General features: G+C 37.6%; 1 protein-coding gene across 1 annotated transcript; it reads left to right on the top strand.

Annotated features, from left to right (window-relative positions):
* The first annotated feature begins 514 nt into the window (after nucleotides 1-514).
* LOC307126645 (uncharacterized protein) lies at nucleotides 515-16,412 on the top strand. Its single transcript, XM_079817274.1, has 3 exons — nucleotides 515-545; nucleotides 2,967-3,068; nucleotides 14,310-16,412. The coding sequence occupies exons 2-3, from the start codon at nucleotides 2,984-2,986 to the stop codon at nucleotides 15,491-15,493; spliced, it is 1,269 nt and encodes a 422-aa protein (XP_079673400.1). The 5' UTR covers nucleotides 515-545; nucleotides 2,967-2,983; the 3' UTR covers nucleotides 15,494-16,412.
* The last annotated feature ends 5,757 nt before the right edge of the window (nucleotides 16,413-22,169 follow it).

Below are 22,169 nucleotides of genomic sequence, written 5' to 3'. Positions count from 1 at the left end.
AAAGGGGCTTCAATAACATAAACATACAGATACAAGTAAGATGGAATTAGACCACACATATACTTATTATAAATGCATTTGTTCAGACCTTGTTGGTTTGAGCAATGGCATAATCTTCATTCGAATTAAATTGTTAAAATTAAATTTCATGGGAAACATCGTCTTTGTGTGAACTGGACTTTACACAAACATTCACATATGATCCATAATAGAAGAAATAAGAGTCTGTTTTGTATATTGTTGTAAAAATATTTTTTCTTTAGCCCCTACAAGCAATGTGAAAGAATAGACAAATCCCAACACTAGTTAAATTTCCTCAATAAAAACCCTACAAGCTAAGATATTTCATATCATGTATTTAAAAATGTTTTATGAACTCAAATCTGACTACCCACTGACAGATGTTATTTTTTGTGGGTTTTTTTTCTGTATGTAAAGCGTTATGTACTGGTTTTAGCGCATGAACAGGACTTATATTTTGGTCTGACGATGTGACATCATAAGGCGGCGCCACGCTCCTGCGTCAGTGATTCGGCTGAAGAAAGGTTTGTTTATCCGTGAACCGCTTTATTAGACTGTTTTCTGAGGCTGCACAATGTATTTGAACAATTTAAAAACAATTAATAGCACAGTGCAGTTGTGAATTCACAAAGGCTGCAATTCAATATGTCCTGCGGGGTTTAATAAATATATGCGCTTTAATTATTTACATGCCTGTAGGTTATGTGTGTCTCAGATAGGCTCCGTTCACTGTAAAGCTGCTGTCATTTTACACGCGTCCGTCTCTGCATATGCTGTGAATTTAGGTTGTTTATAACGTTCATCTGGGAACTCAATGTGCACCATTTCATCAGATTTGTCAACTGCAGCATCAATATGTCTCTAAATATGCAAACTGTTCATCGTGATTTCAAAATAAAAGTGTAAACCCTCGTTCTGAGTTTGCATTCCACGTGTTCTTGTTCAAGAAATTACAGTAGCTGTAGCATTTCTATCTTGAGGTAGTATTATTGCCTTATTGGTATGTATATATTTTAAGAAGTCATTTTAAAGGTTTAGGTGTTTGCTTACACTTTTTTTGTGTAAAAAAAACCAGACCTATCCGATTAATCGTTAAAATAATAGTCAGATTACTCGTTTGTGTCAAGCCTAGTCTCGTGACGGCAGAAGGTCTGGACTTTTTTGCAGCTTTCATTGGTCAAGGACCACCTAAGAGGACGCTTGACTGACATGTAACGCAACCAATCACAAGCCGCGTTTCCATTACAGATTTGTGCAAAACTTTTGCGATATTTTCTAAAAGTCGACAAAAAAAATATTGCGAAATGACAGCGTTTCCATTAACTGATGTTATGCGACTAAAACCATTTTTTTCCTCTCGTGATAAATCATTCCAAAAATCATGCTACGTATGTTGTTAGGTTTATGTATATCCCAGCCACCGCACGCCATTATTTTTACTGGTAAGAGACGTGCGTGTTATCCAAGCACTGATGGCAAGGAAAGCACCTTATACTTGAGCGGCACATATGAGGTGTTATGATAAATTGTGGCATTTTGTATTCTATTGTTTTTTTATGAGTTTAATAAAGAACTCGTCTTCTGTCCAAACATACCATCATCTGTAAAGAATGATCCACTTTTACATACGCCAGGTTATTGTGACGCATTGCCACATACAGAGACGAGCAAAAAGTTTGAATTTGCATGGTGGTAACTCAAAGGTTTTTTTCACCACTTCGTTATTTTGGCTCGGAATTTCGTTTTTTGGAAATATAAACTGAATTTAGAAATGCTTTTGAAATGAAAATCTTTGCGTTTAATAAACAAAATATATTTTTGAAATGAAGACAGCGAGTGGAGTGCAAAATAATCTGTTCCCTGAGTCCACGGCCTTTGCTGTTATCGTGAGTGTACACAAAAAAAGTAGAGAGTTTACTGTTTATAATTATGTCTTGCACATCTGTATGGCTAAAAATGAATCTGAATATTGAGAGTTTCCTGGAATAAGGAAAAAATCCATCAGAAGTTGCCAACGACTTCGTCGGAAAGAGGGTTAAAGAAAACGTAGCCTATTTGGTTTCATATATAGCTAGTTAGGCTATGTCTAAATATTATAATACTATTTGTTTATAATATCTAAATATTTATTATCTTTTATATTATATTATATATTTTATATTATATTATATATTTCATATGTTGATTATGAAAAGTGAGCAGCATGAGAAAGGCAAATCAGATGCGCATATGTCTGGAGACATGGATTTTGAGCACAATTGAATTGTTTTCTAGAAAGTCTTTCTTTAAAATTAATTTTGTTTTGAATAAATTGTATTTTAATTTTGATCAATATTTAATCAACTATTTGGCTGTAGGCTATATTTAATAAATAAGAAGCAAACCAAGATCGTCGGGAATGGATTGACCTAGGCTAGTCTTTGAGCAAGGCTGAAACTATAGCGTCTTTCTGTTTTAATACATTTCTTGAATATATGTCATAATTACAGGCCTATAGATAGTTATGATAGGCCTATTTGTGGTTGCACCGGGGTCCGTCATTATAAAGTTACGCCACTTTCCTTATTAGGAGAAAATATATGTCGTTTTAACGACATAAGATCTAGTACATACTTGAGTGGAAAAAAAATTATATTTAGGCCCTATGTAAGAGCAATGCGTGACCGTACCAGGTGACCTGTAAATGCGAAAAAACTGTTTCCATTGCAGTTTTGCAATATTCATTCAAGAACGTTGTGCAAGTTTACAGCAACAATGGAGCCGCAAACTTCACATACTTTTGAAAAACCTGTTTAGTTGATCCTAGTAACTCTACTATAATGTCCATGTTCGCTTGGTGTCAATCCTGCCTGATGGCACAATAGGTGGCTCAGTATGTATTGTCCCATATAAAAATTGAAAGGTCAATTAAACAGTAAAATGTTCTAAAACTTTGTATTTCACAGGAAATACTATTATAAAGATGGCGTTTATTAAAGAAGAGAGTGGAGACATCAAGATTGAAGAAGTATTCAGTTTGAAACATGAAGATACTGAGGAACAAACAGGTTGGTTTCATTCTCAAATCTGAATTAATTAAAATGCCTCTACCGAAATGAATGATATATTTGAAGAATGTCACTGAGTGTCCTAATTACAAGAATTAAATTACTAAATTAATGAATTCATTAAAGGGGTGGTAAAACACATTCTTTCGAAGGCTTGATTGTGTTTGTGGGGTGCACTGTAACATGTTATCATGCTTCGTTTAAAAAAACAATTCATTATTTTTCATATACTTTACCTTTATTCTACACTGCTCTGTCCCTCCTTGTAAAACGGTCTGATGCTTTCCGGGTTGTATGAAGCCGGTCCCTCAAAAATATACAATGGGCTCAGATTGGTTAGCTGGCCCAGTGTGTTGTGATTCGCTAACCGCAGTGCACGTTTATCGGTAACGCCACGCCCCTTACCTGGAGGCTGTGCTTTGGGTAGTATTAGAAACAATGGCGTCAATAAAACCATACCAATTTGAGCCCGAATCAGACCCAAAACATTTTAGTGAAGATGATCGAGCAGAACCTGTTCAGTCCTCAAGAGTAAAGATTGTGGATCTAGTGATCGCTACTGAATGGCACTGTTTCTTTTGTATTTTTAGAACGATTATAGCCAAATATCTGTCGCAAGAACTAACCCAAAACGAACACTAAGCACTAGCTTTACTAGTAAGTTAGCCAAATCATACACAGAACCATGTTTAGCAAGCCTGTAGATAAACAATACATAAAAGCTCTAATCAAAGAATAATTTACACTAATGCCAAGTTCGCTGTTGAGATTTTAACGTTAGTGTTTGTAATATTAGGTGTTCGTCGGATAACGTTAAGTATGAATGAGCATTTAACAGACTGGTTTGCAGAACAGTGTTGTCATCTGTTTACTTCCTTGCTACAACCTATTACAGGAAAACACATCGATGAAAAATAAATCAGACTTACAGGTTGTGGCCCGTAAACAGCTTCTGTTTGTAAATTCAGCTTTCAGGACAAGCCGTTGTGCATATGGAAGTTTTCCTCTGTGAAATGTGCTGCGGGAGGGAGCCCCGCACGCGTCGTGCATCCACACACTGGCAGTGTTTGTCACGTGCAGCTGACGTTGTGCAAATCCTGTATTGAACTTGCGAAGATTGTGGAAGTTTTCCTCCATGAGATGTGCAGCACAGGGAGCCCCGCACGCGCCTGTTCCCCTCTGTCTCATACACATGTGCATATAACATGCTGTATGTTAAATGCTCTGCAATGCACCCCCGTCCCAAGGAAGGCTGAACAGAGCAAGTACCCCAGACCTGCAATCCGGATGAAAATAACAGCGTTTCGTTGGCATTGCAGCAACACCACTCCAGCCTAATTTTACCACAACAGCGGCGCGATACAAAATGGCCTCACCCCCCCTTATTTAATATTCTCGGAGGAGGGGTTTATGTAAATATTGAGTAGGGCTGCAACGACGCGTCGACGTCGTCGATGACGTCGACTACGAAAATACGTCGACGTGCGTGAAATGCGTCGACGCGTCGGCGGCACATTATTTACGTTCTAGAATGGAACAGAAGATCTAGAATAATGGCAGCTTCTGCTCCCGGGCATAGTGAAAATGATCATTTATCATATAAAGCCAGACCGCGACATTCAAAAGTGTGGGAGTACTTTAAACAGAAGCCGAGTAAAACTGTGCTTTGTTCGCTCTGTAACGCCGGTTTCACACTGCGCGCGCAGGCAGAGCAGAAGCTGTGCGCGTTGAGAGCGGGAGCTTTCACACTGCAGTCAGTGTTGCCAAGTCCGCTTTTTTCCGCGGAATTGGGCTACTTCTACACTGTTGCCGCGGGCTGTGTCTCATGTCCGCGGGTTGAAGCAAAAAAACACACATATTCAACCCCCCGAACGCGATGTTTACCAGAGAACCTCCCCGAAACGCGATTGGGCTTGTTTTGGGCTTGTTTTGAGTAACGAATGGGTGGGTTTTGTTGTGTAAACCTGGCAACCCTTCCAGTGTTCTCTCGTGCAGCTGAACCGTGGCGCGTGTATTGCAACAGACGGTCACATTTTCCGGGGTTCTTCTCCGACCCCAGTACGTCTCGTGCTTTTATTTATTATGGGCTGCATATATCTCCTGTTAATGCGACCTGGTTCCCCTCTGTCCCAAACACATGTGCATAAAACATGCTGTATATAGGTAGTTTACATGATTAAAGTAACATTAAAGTTAAGATAGCCTATGCCTCTAGCTTTAATCATTTAAATGTGTCTTTGAAGTTTGGGCAAAAACTTCTGGCAGCTTTAGTCGTTGTTTATGCACATGTATCTTCAAAATAGACGACTAGTTATACTATATTAAAACTATGCTGAAAGCTCCTGTATGTGAACCTTTTGCAGATAAATACAAGTGCATTTTCGTTTACTATTGACACAAATCAATAAGTAAATCATACTCAACTACTAGCCTATAGTAAACAACTTTTCCTAATTAGGCCTACTCTGTATACATTTTATGATGAATAGTATCATTATATATTATGTTTAAAAAGCTTCTTGTGTTCATTTATTTCATTATAAAATGGCATACTATGTACACTACCTTTCCTGAAATACAATTAATATTGTCATCATTCATTGATTTCATGTTAAAATAATATACAAATTCACTACCCGCTTTGAAATACAATAATCAGTAAAAAAGAATCATAAGATTAATCTGGAAAAATAATCGTTAGATTAGTCGACTAATCGAAAAAATAATCGTTAGATTAGTCGACAGAAAAAATAATCGTTAGTTGCAGCTCTAATATTGAGGCTGGTGATGTCACCAACCCTGGAGGAATGTGTGTAGTCGCCTGCTGGCCGTTTGCTGTAGTCCTTAGAAACTGATTTCTTTAAAAGCAAATATCTCCCTTTGCTTTAAACTTTGAACGTTGTTACTTTGCAGATGTTGTTTATGCTCAAGCAGCAACATTACACGTTAGCTAAAGTTAGAATAGTGAAATCGTGGTTTACCACCCCTTTAACAAAATTACATGCTATTTGCTCTAAATCAACATTGTTTCTTCTAATCCTTTAAAGTATCAACCTATTTTTATATATTGTTTAGGGTGGCAACTAATGACTATTTTGGTAAAAGATTAATTTGTTGATTTAAGGGTGCTCTAATCAGGTTTTCACTGCATTATTATTTGGGATGGGTATCATTAAGGTTTTAACGGTATTACTACTCTTACAGATACTGCTTATCGATCCGGTACTTTAATAGTATTCTAATCGGTTCTTTTTGTTGTATTTTTTTATAAAAAATTTATTGAGAACATAATTAACATTGCTTTATAATCTGAAATGTAAAATAAACTGCAATGTTTGAAGTTGAACAAAGCAAATAAACATCTAGGCGTTTTTTGTGTTTTATATGCATAAGATAAGATACAACAAGAACAAAGAAAGTTCGGCCCCACTTTATATTAGGTGGCCTTAAGTACTATGTACTTACGTCCAAAAATAAGTACAATGTACTTACTGTGTTCAAATTGTATTGCAAAACACTTTTGCTGATATTGAGGTGGGATAGGGGTAAAGTTAGGGACAGGTGTGGTGGTATGGGTAAGTTTAAGGGTATGGTTTGGTGTAAGGGAAGTGTCAACTGTGTAATTACAAATGTAACTACATAAATTAATTACTGAACGTAATTACATGCAGGTATTTTTAAAATTGTAAGTACAATGTAATAACATGTAAGTACACAATTAGTGCATTGTATCAAATAATTAATTAAAATGTTAGTACATAGTAGTTAAGGCCACCTAATATAAAGTGGGTCCGAAAGTTTAAACAAATGGCCAGATAAATACAATAAATATACAATGAAACAAAGATACAAATTAAATACAATGCTTTAATTTCAAGAAGGTCTACTAACAGTTAAGTAATATGTTAAGTAATAGTAATCAGTTAAGTAATATGGCCTACAAAAGAAATCTAATAGAGTAATGAAATGCAAAATAACTGCATAGTTTTCACTGTTTAAATTGATAGATTAATGCTTATTAAAGCTAAAGTTATACATTCAAGAGCTGTGAATATTTTCTCTTTGCCTTTTGTTTGATTCACATTAATGGCTCAATCGTCAGCAGGTTTATTAGACGCTGCCCCTTTAAGGCCAAATGCAGATCATATTCTCCCATTTCTCCAAACTATTTACACCCATTTAAGCGTTTAAAGTGACTACTCTCCAATCCGGTCTTTTGTGGGGTGATTATGTCCTCACAGAATTGTACATACCCAGAGATAGCGAACGCTACGTCATTGACGTTGTCAGTCCCGTCGGTCACTACATTCCAGTCTATGCACTCCAGGCAATCCTGAAGTGCCTCAGTCGCAGCAGCAGTCGGGACACATGGGTAGGCATCAGTTTAATCATATTATGGTCTGAGTTTCCTAGACCGGGCAAGGCCTTAGAATAAAAGGCATCCTGGATGTTTCCATACCAATGGTCGAGGCAAGCATATTGTTGGTAAAGTCACCCAACACGAAATTGGCTGCGCCGGGGGCCTCTTCCTCTGCTTTAGTTACAAGTTCATGAATCATAGTGGCAGCGGCCAGTGTGTCGGTGGAGGGGAATATACACAACAAACAGTCTTATTTGGTGTATTTCCCTATGCAAATGGTAAGGCCTTTGGCAGAGCGCTATAGTCAATGTCCTTCGTGCAGATCTTATGCTTCGTCATAATATGACTAGGGTTACAGTATTTATTGTTGACAAACACACAAAAGTCTTGTGTGTAGGTGATTCGGGCTTCCTGGCCAGTGGCCACTATACATGTAATGGTTGTAGCCGGCGGCATGGTTGGTAAAGAAAGTGATCACAATCACCAGCAAAATAACTCTGGTTCAGCTTCATCTAAGCCGTTAAACGTCCTAAAATCTGTCTAAAAAACTTGATTCACTCATCAATATTCTGATGGATTGTAAAACAATTACTAAAACAAACAAACACAGCTATAGACTGTGTTCGAGTGAGATGGTGGTCCAGTGGGTTAAACCATGGAACTGATATGCAGAAGGTTGCTGGTTCGATCCCTTGAGCAAGGCACTTTACTCCATGTTGCTCCAGGGGGATTGTCCCTGTAATAAGGGCACTGTAAGTCGCTTTGGATAAAAGCGTCTGCCAAATGCATACATGTAAATGTAAAGAGACTGTGTCGCCGCTCGTGCATGCGCCACTTATATCCATATTTGACCTCAAAGCATATAAGCTCCTGACCCTGATTATCCAGATCTTCTGCATAGATTTTAGATCATTCACCTTCAAGGTTTCTTTCTTCTGAACCTTCTTGATGTTCAAAGAGCTCCTCAGTACTTCGAGTTTGAGGCTGTTTAAATGGAATCTTGCTCCTTTCTTCCCATTGCAATGCGGCCCACTCAGAATAAGCAACGGACCTCTTTTCATCAAATATAAACTGTAAAAAAAATAAAATAAAAATAACTGATAAGTAAAGTAAATACACTTTTTATGTAAATACCACAAACAAAGTAAATGCATACTTTGGACAACCATATTCCTCTCCTTAAAACAGCAGTAAACAAATGTACTCCTTGTTGGCTTCAACTTGCAGAACAAACACTTTAAATTAGGGATGCACCGGTTGACCGGCCAACGGGTTTTCTTTGTATTTTTCTGCCGATTTTTCCGGAAGTGCGTCCGCGTGCACATACACCTATATTGCAATCATTCGCGAACATGTCACTTGTGTGTTACAAACGGAAACTGGAGAACTGAGGGAAGAGACGAGATACGCTGAAGGGAATGAAGAGCCGCTTTCCTGTGCGAGCTGAAGTTGCGCGAGCTTACCTATCCGCGCCCTGCACAAGCATAGATAGTGACGTGTTGGATCGGATGAGAACGAAACAGACTAACTTGTGACAAAACCGAAATACTTCTTTTTGTAGCCTAAAGAAGAACATGCATGCACTTTTGAAATTAAATTCTATCAGTTCTGTAGCCCAGTGTTTCCCAACCGAGGTGCCGCGGCACCCCGTGTAAAAGTCCTTCAAATAATATATATATATATCACATTTTTCAAATAATTCTCTCTTTGTAAACTTTGTTCAATGCATGCTAGTGCTGCCGTATGTTCGAATATGACCAGTCATTTTCGCCGTCATCACCCCCCCCCCCCCCCCCCCCCACTATATCTGCTTGGTTACAAACAATCGTCATAATATCTTCTTTTGTGTTCAGAATTTTCATTTTTGGGTGAACTATCCCTTTAACAAGAGACTGGTATATAGCCTAGGGCTGCAACTAGCGATTATTTTGATAATCGATTAGTTGGCCGATTATTTTTCAGATTAATCGGACAAAAGGCCCATTTTTTTATATTTTATTGACAAAACACACTGTTCTACATCCTGCCCAATGAGTGCTATGAAAACACACACAGTGAATATATCTACCATTACTAAAATTTACCATGGTTTTACAACAATTAAAACAAGCAAAAAATATTTAAAAAATAACAGGGTTATTGTAGTTATTCCATGGTAACCACAAATTAACCATGGTTTTGCTTCAAATCCATAGTTTAACTATATGATATTTTTGTGGTTATACAAACGGTAATCAATACGCCAAAACCGTGGTTTTACTATAATAAAACCATGATTAATTTTTGTAAGGGTATGTCTGTGCTATACATTATGTGCAAAAGTTTCTAAGTAAAAGGACAGTTTAAATCCCTACATTAAAATGCTATTACAGAGGAATGTTCTGCAGGAACACACACGCACACATAACCAGTTACTGCCATTTCTTAATCCTTTAAATAGGCTATAAGAAACGTCTTCCATTTATATTCAATAACACACTTTTATTTCTTTAGTTACTGCTCATAAAATACTTGAATTACGCATCTGTCAAAGCGCATGACAGGATTTGTTAAACGCTAATGCATTCGCTTGAAGCTTAAAGTACAGAATTGCTCCGTTCACACTCCACTATTTTTAGATGCATTTTGTCCATAAGAAATGCATTATTCAGTGCTGCAATTTGGCACGACAGGTGGAAGCTTTGCGTGCACAGAGGGCAGACCCGACTAATTGTTAATGAGCAGTGTTGTGGTAGTTACTCAAAAAAAGTAATTAGTTACTAGTTACATCTGTAAATTGTAATGAGATTACTTTACTACAGGGAGTGCAGAATTATTAGGCACGTTGATTTTCTGATCATATTTTTTTCCAGGCACATTTGACCAATTCCAAACCACAGTAATCCTAATAACTACTATTGATTTAGTATTTAATAATGTATAAGTGATATATAATTGTTCATGAAGGCTGGAAATGAAAAACACCTTATATTCAGGTGTGCAGAATTATTAGGCATGTTTTCTTTTACAGATAAATTGAGCCAAAAAAGAGATTTAACTCAGACTGAAAAGTCAAAAAGTATTAAATGCCCATGAGAAGGATGCAATACTAATGCAATACTAGACATTGCAGTTAAGGCGTGACCATTGGACAGTGAAATGCTCGTTGGGTCAGCAGGATCTGACAAAAACAGGTGGTGAAGAAAAGACACCTGTTAACTGCAAAAGAATTAAGAATTAAGGTGAAGAATTAAGGGTGAAACCATCAGGAACCCTTTAGTCTCCAGCGCCACCATTTTCCAGAGCTGCAACCTACCTGGAGTCTTCAGAAGTGCAAGGTGTCAGGATCTCAGAGACTTCAGTTAGGTAAAGAATCCTAAAAAATGACCCCCACTAGATAAGAATCACAAGCTGAAGTGTTGTAAAATACATGAAGCCTGCTTTTTTATAGGCTTTATAGGTTTTATAGGTTGAGAATGACTCTTGAAGGACCAGCACCACATCCTCTAGTACCACTGTTTGAAGAATTCATCTTCCAGAATCTGGCAGTATGTTTTGGGAGTTCATTTTAGTCCATCCTGAAGTCCGTTTTGCAAAATGAACTCCCAAAACGTACTGCCAGATTCTGGAAGATGAATTCTTCAAACAGTGGTACTAGAGGATGTGGTGCTGGTCCTTCAAGAGTCACTCTCAACCTATCTGTCCATAAAGCCTATAAAAAAAACTTCTTCATGTATTTTACAACACTTCAGCTTGTGATTATTATCTAGTGGGGGTCATTTTTTAGGATTCTTTACCTAACTGAAGTCTCTGAGATCCTGACACCTTGCACTTCTGGAGACTCCAGGTAGGTTGCAGCTCTGGAAAATGGTGGCGCTGGAGACTAAAGGGTTCCTGATGGTTTCACCCTTAATTCTTCACCTTAATTCTTAATTCTTTTGCAGTTAACAGGTGTCTTTTCTCCGCCACATGTTTTTGTCTGACCCTGCTGACCCAACGAGCATTTCACTGTCCAATGGTCATGCCTTAACTGCAATGTCTAGTATTGCATTAGTATTGCATCCTTCTCATGGGCATTTAATACTTTTTGACTTTTCAGTCTGAGTTAAATCTCTTTTTTGGCTCAATTTATCTGTAAAAGAAAACATGCCTAATAATTCTGCACACCTGAATATAAGGTGATTTTCATTTCCAGCCTTCATGAACAATTATATATCACTTATACATTATTAAATACTAATTCAATAGTAGTTATTAGGATTACTGTGGTTTGGAATTGGTCAAATGTGCCTGGAAATAAAATATGATCAGAAAATCAACGTGCCTAATAATTCTGCACTCACTGTAGTTACTGTATTTGAAAAGTAACTTCACTACTTATTACTTTACTTTCCCATTTCTTAATTTACCGTGTAGATATATATGGACAAATATCATATGGCCCTATGGCAGTGTTTCCCCAAACAAACAAAAAGGACTACTGTCAAATAAAGATAAAGAAAATAATAAGAACAAATGATTTAAATACAAGCAGCAGCACAAATAAATACTATTGAACAAAGACACTAATAAAGTAAACAATGCTTTTCAGGTTTTTCAGGTACGTCTAACATTAGTTTTCAGGTACAGAAATTAATCAAATGTATAATAACATTGCATATTTGACTGTATAAATTAAAGATTAATCCTATTAAATTTACAAAATCTATTCAATCAAGAGCAGTGAGTGATGTCCTTGTCTTTTGTTGTTTGACATTAAACAGACAGCAGTAAAGGCTACTGCCCTTTAAGACCTAATCCTACTGCCCCTTTAATGCTCGGATATGCGTCGTTTTAAGGCATATACAGACTATGTCTGCTAGGATACTAATCAAGATGGGCATGTTGACATAGTTTTTGTGTGAGTTTGTCCGTTCAAGAGCAAAACTTGAAAGAGAACTCAATATTTGCGCACTGTGAGACGTGTGCGCGCTTTCGGATGAGTGCACAGACACAAAATCTTCTCACAGCGCGCGTGACTTCTCATTTGTGATGACGGCAAAAATGAGTGGTCTTATTCAAACATACTGCAGCACTCGCATGAATTGAACAAAGTTTACAAAGAGAGAATTTGAAGGACTTTTACACGGCACCCCTGCTCTTGTCAGACGGCAACTCGTTTGGGAAACACTGCTCTATGGCAACGGTGCACGCAGCACTTAAACATATCAGATCTTTACACACAGGCAAACGCGGCTTGAGTAACGCAGGAAAGCGCGTTCCTATAGTCGTGTAGTTACCAATATTTTTAGTGTAATGCGTTACTTTACTTCGTTACCCAAAAAAGTAATACCGTTACTGTAATCCGTTATTTTGTAACTCGTTACCCCCAACACTATGAGAATTAATGAGAATAGTTGTTGATGATTTTTTTTATTGATTATTGGCGATTTTATCGACTAGTTGTTGCAGCCCTAATACAGCTAAAATGTTTTCTTTTGTGCAGACCCTAAAGAGTTAACCACCTCAAAATCATCCTGATAGAGCAGTAGCCGGAGGTTTGGGTAGTCTTGAGAGTTTTTCAGGCAGGTGCACCAAAATGCAATTTATCCCAACAACAATTTAACAGACCCTTCAATGTCTCTTTCATTGGTACATAGTATGCCAATTGCACTGTCCAATTCTCATCTCTGCCTAAAAAAATACTGACTCCTTGAATACTCTGTTCTCATACACTATATTGGCCAAAGTTTTGGGACGCCTGCCTTTACATGCACATGAACTTTAATGATATCCCATTCTTAATCCGGATGTTTTAATATGGAGTTGGCCCACTCTTTGCAGCTATAACAGCTTCAACTCTTCTGGGAAGGACACACGGTTTAGGAGTGTGTTTATGGGAATTTTTCCAGATCACTCCACAAATGTAAGTTTGTCTGTCCATGTAATTTTGGAAGACACACGGACGCTTGGACGATGTGGGCATTGAGGAGAGTTGAAGTCAGGTCAACTTTATGGTAATGAGCTATGAACTGGTTCGGCGGCAACCAATCGGAATGTAGAAGTCCTCCGCTTGTGAGTATTCCAGAGAACGCAGTCCTGTAAACTTTGGTTCCAACCACATTAGTTCCCAAGAAAAATGGAGGAGAGGTTGATCACTGTGGCAGGTTTGATAAGAAGGTGTGCAGCACTATTTATAGGCAACATTTTTGCTTGTTTTCCAGTGGGAATGCAATTAATTTGTTCAAAACAACACAGATTTGACCAGTTGCATTAATGCTGCACTTCAACCAGGCCAGAATGTCAGCGCGTCCACAAATCTTTCTACAGCGTTGCTGGCAGGGCAGCCAGAGCGAATTTTGACACTCACGCCAGTGGCGGTGTGAACGCACAGTAACATTTACATATACGTCAAACTGTATACTTATGATTTAGTATATGTTAGTGCTTCATGAGTTGTGATTAATATGATGTATTCTCATGTTTTAAACTGCTTGGTTAAAGTGCTTGGGTTATTTACTACTGTAAATTGACGTGACTGATATACTACATGCAGACATGGTTAATTGATAATGACATTTTTTGTGATTATTTGCATTATCATTTATTATTTAACAATATTATCAATTTGTTGATGCTGCCCTTATATAAACACAATTAACTAACTTGTGTTGTGCTGTTCTCCTGGGTCAAGCTGTGCTTTTGTCCGAAGGGTTTAACATCTGCCAGCTTGAAAGTTTTGGGACATGTCCTAAAGAAAACAAAGAGTTAACAATATGGATAAGAGGTTTTGACATTACAGAAAACACATTTTCAGTAGCTTTGTCTCTATAGGACTTAAACTACATGTTGTTGGTTTTGATGTCTGTTTCCGTGGGTCATTACACTGAGGATAACTTGTATTTGTCTCTTTTTTTCCTTAGACCTGATGCCACTAAAAGAGGAGAGTGAAGTACTGAACGAAATTGAAGAGAAAGTTCAAATTGAGAAACATCATGATTTCATAAGTGGAGAAAAATCTTGCTCACAGACTGTAAAGAATCCCTTACGAAACAGAGCTAAGAAGAAGGCAACTAAAAGTTATTTCTCCTGCTTTGAGTGTGGAAAGAGTTTCAGTCAACATGGCGACCTTAAAGTCCACATGGGAATTCACAACGGAGAGAGCCCTTTCACCTGCCAACAGTGTGGAAAAGGTTTCACTGAAAAAGGAAGTCTTAAAATGCACATGCGAATTCACACTGGAGAGAAACCTTTCGCCTGCCAGCACTGTGGAAAAAGTTTCTCTCAAAATGGAAATCTTAAAGTCCACATGAAAATTCACACTGGAGAGAGCCCTTTCACCTGCCAAAAGTGTGGAAGAAGTTTCACTCAAAAAGCAACCCTTAACAGGCACATGACAACTCACTCTGAAGAGAAGCCTTACACCTGCAAACTGTGTGGAAAGAGCTTTAAAGTAGAACTAAACCTTAGGTGTCACATAAGAATTCACACTGGAGAGAAACCTTACACATGTGATCAGTGTGGAAAGAGTTTTAGATGTAAAGTAACCCTTAATTGCCACATGAGGATTCACTCAAAAGAGGGTTGTTTTATGTGTCATCAGTGTGGAAAGAATTTTACACTTAAAGGAAACCTCAAGACTCACATGAGAATTCACACTGGAGAGAAGCCTTTCACATGCCATCACTGTGAAAAGAGTTTCAGACATAAAGTAAGCCTCCAAACTCACATGAGACTCCACACTGGAGAGAGGATTTTCAGGTGTTTTCAGTGTGAAAAATGTTTCACATATCAAAGAGACCTGAAGCGTCATTCGCAAACTCATTTTGTAAAGAAATTACAGCGTTCTGACAAAAGGTGTGACAAAATGAGCAATTTTAAAAATCACTTGAGCGTTCACTCAGGAGGAAGGCCATTTAATTGTGATCAGTGTAATAAAATGTTTATTTTGCCATCACACTTAAAGATGCACTTGAAAACGCATGCGGATGTGAGACCCCATTTGTGTTCCATGTGTGGAAAGAGTTTTAAATGGCTCGGCCATTTAAAATGGCACCAGAAAACACGTATCTGTGTAAAATTAAGGCTACGTTCACACCGTAGATGAATGTGGGCCAAATCTTTGGCTCAAATATGTTTGGTATGACTGTTCACATGATTCTGTCCCTTCAAGTGGCTCTTCCCGGTGGCCACGGTACATGAGGGAGCCCGCATCTTAGCCCTTCAGTGGCAACACGCATACTTCCAATCTCTTTCCCTGCTGGTGTCTTCTAGGATTCCTGCACCGTTGAGTTGCTGGATTTTTTCACATCAAACCATTGCCATTCCCCCTCACACGCTGCAGCCCCAGGGATAAATAAATGCCTCTCTGAGATCTGCGCCACACACTGTCTTACTCATCACAGACCTTAATTGCAATTCATCAACTGGCCGCTAGAGATGCCCAGCTTTACAGCAGAAAAAAACATATTTACCGCCTGGTACAAATTGTGGTTTTGGTCTATATGGTTAATTTTTCCCTTCATGACAACTGTGAGGGGGTGAATATTTTTTTTATAACTCATTCGTTTACATTATATAAAGCCTTAAAGTTCTGCATAATTAAGGGCATGGCCACTTTGAGTGACAGGTGGATTGCCGTTTGTCTGCTGTCTGTTAGTCATCACGTCACCTCAGCTCCAGTCACGTCCCGCCTCTCTACCCATTTTCAGTTATCCTGGAGTGACGAGCTGCCAAGATGCCAACCGCCGACTTTACGCTTCAAAACGGCTCTTCAGAATCCTATGGGTGACATCATGGACACTACATCCATATTTTTTTTACAGTCTATGTGATGTACATATGAATGTGGCCACACCTGATAATTTCCTTTGCTATAGTTTTAAATTCTAAGTGATTCCTTCTAATACTTATTATATAGAGGCCTCCCTTAAATATTTGATTAAGTTTAATATATCTGAATGGTCTTGTGGTAAAAATCCACTGTGTAAAGGAAAGATTATCAATAAAATGACAAACTGAATGAGACCATGAACATTGCACTGTATTATTCAATTCATCTTTAATTAGAGAAAATGTCTACTGTTGGGGCTCATTTGATGAAATCTGGAAGCTGGTACCAGCTGCGGGGGTCTCGCCATTGATCCTAGGTTTTTGTAGCTTATTCAATTACGGCTGTTTCACACCACAAGCTTGAGTGGCACGTGAGCAGTGAATATTTTTTCCGCGGTGCAAGTTAACAAATGAGTGCATTCACACCGGGAGCAGGAACAACCTGTTTGTTTTTGCTGCGCTGCTTACGCTCGATTAAAGTGACTTTTGATGGACAAAATAAGCATGATTTTACACAAAAAGTGGTAAAAATGCACAGAATAAGCATTCCTAGCGTGTTTTAACAAGAATGAAAATGAAAAGTGTCAGAAAAGAAAATGAATCAAAAATATTAACCTTGTTTTTAATTATTCATTTTGGGTGAAAGTATGATATATTATTGCAGATCTGCAAAAAACTTAAGTAAATAAGCCAAAAAATCTGATATATAAACGTTCTATATTGAAGTATTACTGAAACGACATGACCAGGGGCCCATTTCAGTAAGGAGGTTCAACCAACTCTGAGTTTAAACCTGAACTCTGAGTTGTCTTACTCTGAGATGGGAAACTCTGAGTTTTGGGTTTCAGAACAGCTGAATTGAGGTAGTTCAATCAAATCTGAGTAGACTGACTCTGAGTTAAGCACATGCACCCCAACTATGAAAAGCCACGATCAATGGAGCTCCGAAATTCAATTCCGAGATTTACCATGGCAACAGCACCTAACAAAAAGACGTTTGCATACTTCCGGGTAAATATGTACGTTTAATTCTTAATTAGTTTAATTAAGTTTAATTTTCATGGTATCCAAAAGGCAAAAAAAGAATGTGGCAGCAGCTAAAAATGAAAAATAAAAACATAATTCAATCAGGTAAAGCTTTAAGCACAAAATGTTCATGGGTGTAGGTTTCATGACTTTACAAACATTTGACATATTAAATCAATATCATTCAGTGTCCAATGTGCAGCAACTTTTCCAACATAGACCCTTTTCACAGACTGTGATGATGTGTTTTAATGGTCAAGAAATCATGAATCATGAAATGTTCTCTGATCCCACCTATTACATTTATTAATTAGGGTAATGACATTAACATTTGACTTCTACTCAGGCCAAACACCAGCACCACTGACAGATGAAGAGGAGATGGAGGAAGAATATTAACATCCAACAGGAAAGAGAATAAAGTATTTGTAGGAAATAAAGATGACCATAAATATTGGTGTGGTGGTGGTTATGGCATTTATCTCGTACTACCATCTGGTAGCATCCTTCCATTCCATACAGTAATCCGTTTTCAGAAAGTGTGATGATGGGAATATGAGTGTCATCAATGCGTCCAACCACTGGAAATCCTAAAGGAAATTCTAATTTTTAGGATACTTCTAGAGGTTTATCAAGTGAATGTCAGGATCCTGTATACAAGGACATGCCATTTTTGTCACTTTGACGTGTCTTCATGATGAAAATATAAGCAATGAATGAATGTACCTCCACTGCAAAGAATGCTTTTCTTACTATGTATTTTTGTCAAGTGGCAGATAATTTAATTTGTTTTACGTAAACTTTGCTTACTTTAGATTTAGATTAAATTTATAATTTCTTGATATTTGTACTTGAAATATGACCAAAATACTCAGTAAGAAAAGAATTTGTGGCGTTTGAATGAATGAATTAAGTATTTAAACACCGCTGGCGATTTAAAAAGGGAGAGGAGACCGAAATAAACTCTGGGTTTGCCAAAGAAAACCTGCTCCTGACCAGGTTAGGTTCACAGAGTAAGTTACCCTGGTAACTGACTCTGAGTATAAGTTACCTCTCTTTCAGAAACGGGCTTGGCTTACCCTGCTTTCTCGGGTTTGACATACCTCCCATTCTGAAACAGAAAACCCAGAGTTTCCCTTATTTCAGGGTTAACATACTCAGAGTTTTCACTTAACCTCCTTTCTGAAACGGGCCCCTGAGCTGTTTTCTTGGTTGTGTTTGTTGTTTACCATTTACATGTAAATGTTGTACACCTCCCCATGTTATCAAACATGAGGGCATGCCAGGGAGCCAAGGAGGAACGGCCTCCGTGGCCTTCACCCGGGACCGTACACTGGAGCTGACTCAGGGGCTGGAGCAAGAGACTTCCGCAGGATGGATTTTTCAGTCTTGCTCCCGCAGGATTCTGTCCCGCTCCCGCAAAAAATATACGTTACCTTCTCCTGCCCCCGCCTGCAACATTCATGTTTTGTCCCACTCCCACTTGCAAAAGCCTGCATAAAAGTATACATAGATTTTTTCTGTACGTCCATTGGCCATTACGTGGTGTGAACAGGCCTTTACATTGGCTCTGTTCAAAACAACACACTCACTTACTAGGTACTTATGCTGTCTTCACGTGCTCAACACACTCACTTAATAGGTACTTATGCTGTCTTCACGTGCTATCGGAATTATAAATACTAGTTTCCAAGGTAAAAATTGGACATGAACGCACTCTCAAGTCAAAATTTGAATGCAATGAGTTTGTAATTATGACTTCAGAAGTGGGAAGTAGGGAATTTCCAATAGCATGTGAAGGCAACATTAATTTCAACAAGTACTTACTTAGCACTAAAAGAGTACTTACAATATAGACTGAATGCGTGTAGAATGAATGCGATCCAGACATCATCCGCCATGTTGACGTTATCATATCATGATCTACGCCGCAAGTGCAACAACTTAAAAGGTATGAGCAAAAGCTCATTGTTAGCCCACCCACACTTACACACACTAATAATGATAAATACTGACCAATACTTAATTATATTATAATTTTTTTTTGACTGAAAATTATGTATTTTAGTTAAATAAACTAAATGTAATTGAATTGTATTGTAATATGACATACTGTAGCTATGCATGAATGCACACTAGACAAATGCAGCTGATGGGAATACATACATTTTCAGTCAAGCAATGAAATAATGCATAACAAGAGCGTGTTCACCTTTGCCTGTCTTTTCCGTCCATCTTGTCCCTCATTGATGCGTGTTAGATTTGAGGTGCTTGTGTTCCTCTACTGGCTTGCCCATGCAGCATCCTTCAGGGTGGTTTCTCAGACCTTCCATATCCCCAAGTCCTCTGTGCATGACGTTGTGCTGAGTTACCAATCAATAATCAATGCACACTATGCTGTAATGTTTACCAAAAATTGCTGCAAATACCACTATAATAGTGAAGATGTAATCTATCCTGCTTAAAGCCATTCAAATATATTGACAGCGCTAGTTTGTTATGAACCACGTTACAGCGACGCCTGCGAGATCAAAACATGTCGCACCTCTTTTTTTCAATAGCTCTTAATTGAGGATGCTACAGCGATAGGTTATGCCATATTAAGTTACGCCAAGACGGTATTTATTGATACCGATCTTGGACAGATGCCAAGATTGATATTTGAATTTCGAATTAAAACTTAAAAATATGACTTTGTTTCATATTAAAAGCCAGTTTGTCAATTTGGTGTGAGATTTACTTGGGCAGAGTGAGAGCGTGAGACAGCCTGAAAGCGTGTCACACCAAATGATAATTATTAAGCTAGAAACACTTAGGGTAAATGGTAAAACAGCTATGTTTAGCTAAAACACAACCCGTAGCTTCCAAATGTTACCACACTCAAAAAAATATTTTGGTCTAAATATAAGTTTTATGTATTTGAATTACATTACAATTTTCCATCCATTTGGACTACATAGTTTTAACATAAACAAACAAATAAACTTAATGTGATTCATATTTGTCAGTCAAACGTAAATGAAATAGGTAAGGTTTATGTAATGGTACACAGAAAAATGCCCATGATAAATTAACACAGCCTAGTGCACACTACTGAGATAAAGTACCATTGAAGCAGTGTTCAAGTTAATGAGATAATTGAGTGATGATTGAGAATTAATGATGAACACCTGATGATAATGAGCAGAATCACTGACGGAAAGAGAAACACAAGAACTACAACTGACTTCAGCCACAGCCTTAGATGAAATCAACTGAAGATAAAAGAAGACATAAAATCTGAAGATCTTGGCAGAAGAGGATTAAACAACTCCACAAACAGCATTACCAGCTTCACGCATTATTAACCAGACTGACTTTATTTCTGTAATTTTCTGTTTATAGTTTTGTTTGAAGTCACCATGCTGGAGATCAGTGTCTGCTTTAGTTGGGCTCTTAACGCTTTCACTTTTTTCCCTAGCTCTTTTAACTGTGTGTTTATAAAGCACATTTGTTATGGCAAGGAAATCCGAGAGAATATCTGGTGATGTTGGCGATTTTTATATTGTTAATGACATCGTGTGGCTAAATCACTGATCTTATTCGGAGTCTAATACTCTGGTGATTGTGGTACTGTGTTAATAGTTTTGTTTTATTCATAATAGTTGCCATGTGATTCTACAGCACGAGTTACAGCACCGTTGTAATATTCGGATAATATGCAGGATTGAAATCTATGGCATTGCTTAGATATACACAGACATCAAGAATCAATGTATGAATCTCAACAATGGTGACAATCAATTAAAATTTTCAAGCTGCAGTGCATGTTGGGTACCACCAATCAACCCCCCCCCCCATGTGTCCCAGCATGCATTGCGGCATGAATAAATGATGCATCTGAATTGACAAATTTTCTTTGATACTTACTAATTGCTTTTACTTTTGCTGTTTTTGTCGTGACATTTTAGTTGCTTGTTTTATGTTCAAAGTTGATCTGTTTATCTTAATTTTTTTTGATTGTCACCATTGTAGAGATTCAAACGCTGATTCATGATGTCTGTGTGTGTCTAAGTAATGCCGTAGATTAAAACCTTTTGTGCACTTTTTTTTATTTTTTATCTGGAGATTATTCAATCTACACGACCGTCCTTTATCTTGTGCTGCATAATCACATGGCTAATACTATGAATACAACACAATTAATAACACATTACCTCTATAACCAGCAAATTAGCCTCTATATTAGAGCAGTGATTCAGGCCAAAACAAATAGCCAACATCACCTGATAATATTTTCTCTTGGATTCCCTTGAAATAACAAATGTGCTTTATAAACACACAGTTAAAGGAGCCAGAGAAAAACTAACGCTAAAAAAATTAAGGGTCAAGAGCCCAACTAAAGCAGACACTAATCTCCAGTATGGTGACTTCCATACTATGAAACTATTATTTTCATTGAAACAGAAATTACAGAAATAAAGTCAGTCTGGTTAGTAATGCGTGAAGCTGATAATGCTGTTTGTGAAGTTGTTTAATCCTCATCTACTGATATCTTCAGAGATTTAATGTCTTATTTTATCTTCAGTTGATTTCATCTAAGGCTGTGGCTGAAGTCAGTTGTTTCTCTTTCCGTCAGTGATTCTGCTCATTATCATCATTAATTCTCAATCATCACTCAATTATCTCATTAACTTGAACACTGCTTCAATGGTACTTTATCTCAGTAGTGTGCACTAGGCTGTGTTAATTTATCATGGGCATTTTTCTGTGTACCATTACATAAAACTTACCTATTTCATTTACGTTTGACTGACAAATATGAATCACATTAAGTTTATTTGTTTGTTTATGTTAAAACTATGTAGTCCAAATGGATGGAAAATTGTAATGTAATTCAAATACATAAAACTTATATTTAGACCAAAATATTTTTTTGAGTGCAG

Source organism: Gobio gobio, assembly GCF_949357685.1.
Source record: "Gobio gobio genome assembly, chromosome: 5".
NCBI classification, from domain to species: domain Eukaryota; kingdom Metazoa; phylum Chordata; class Actinopteri; order Cypriniformes; family Gobionidae; genus Gobio; species Gobio gobio.
The sequence above is the reverse complement of the archived record's forward strand: the minus strand, read 5'-3'. Positions and strand labels throughout refer to the sequence as shown.

Bases quoted from the DNA above. Each gene is read 5' to 3' on its own strand.
- LOC307126645 (XM_079817274.1), top strand. From the start codon at position 2,984: ATGGCGTTTATTAAAGAAGAGAGTGGAGACATCAAGATTGAAGAAGTA. The intron at 3,069-14,309 runs GTTGGTTTCATT...TTTTTTCCTTAG, and splicing joins AGATACTGAGGAACAAACAG to ACCTGATGCCACTAAAAGAG.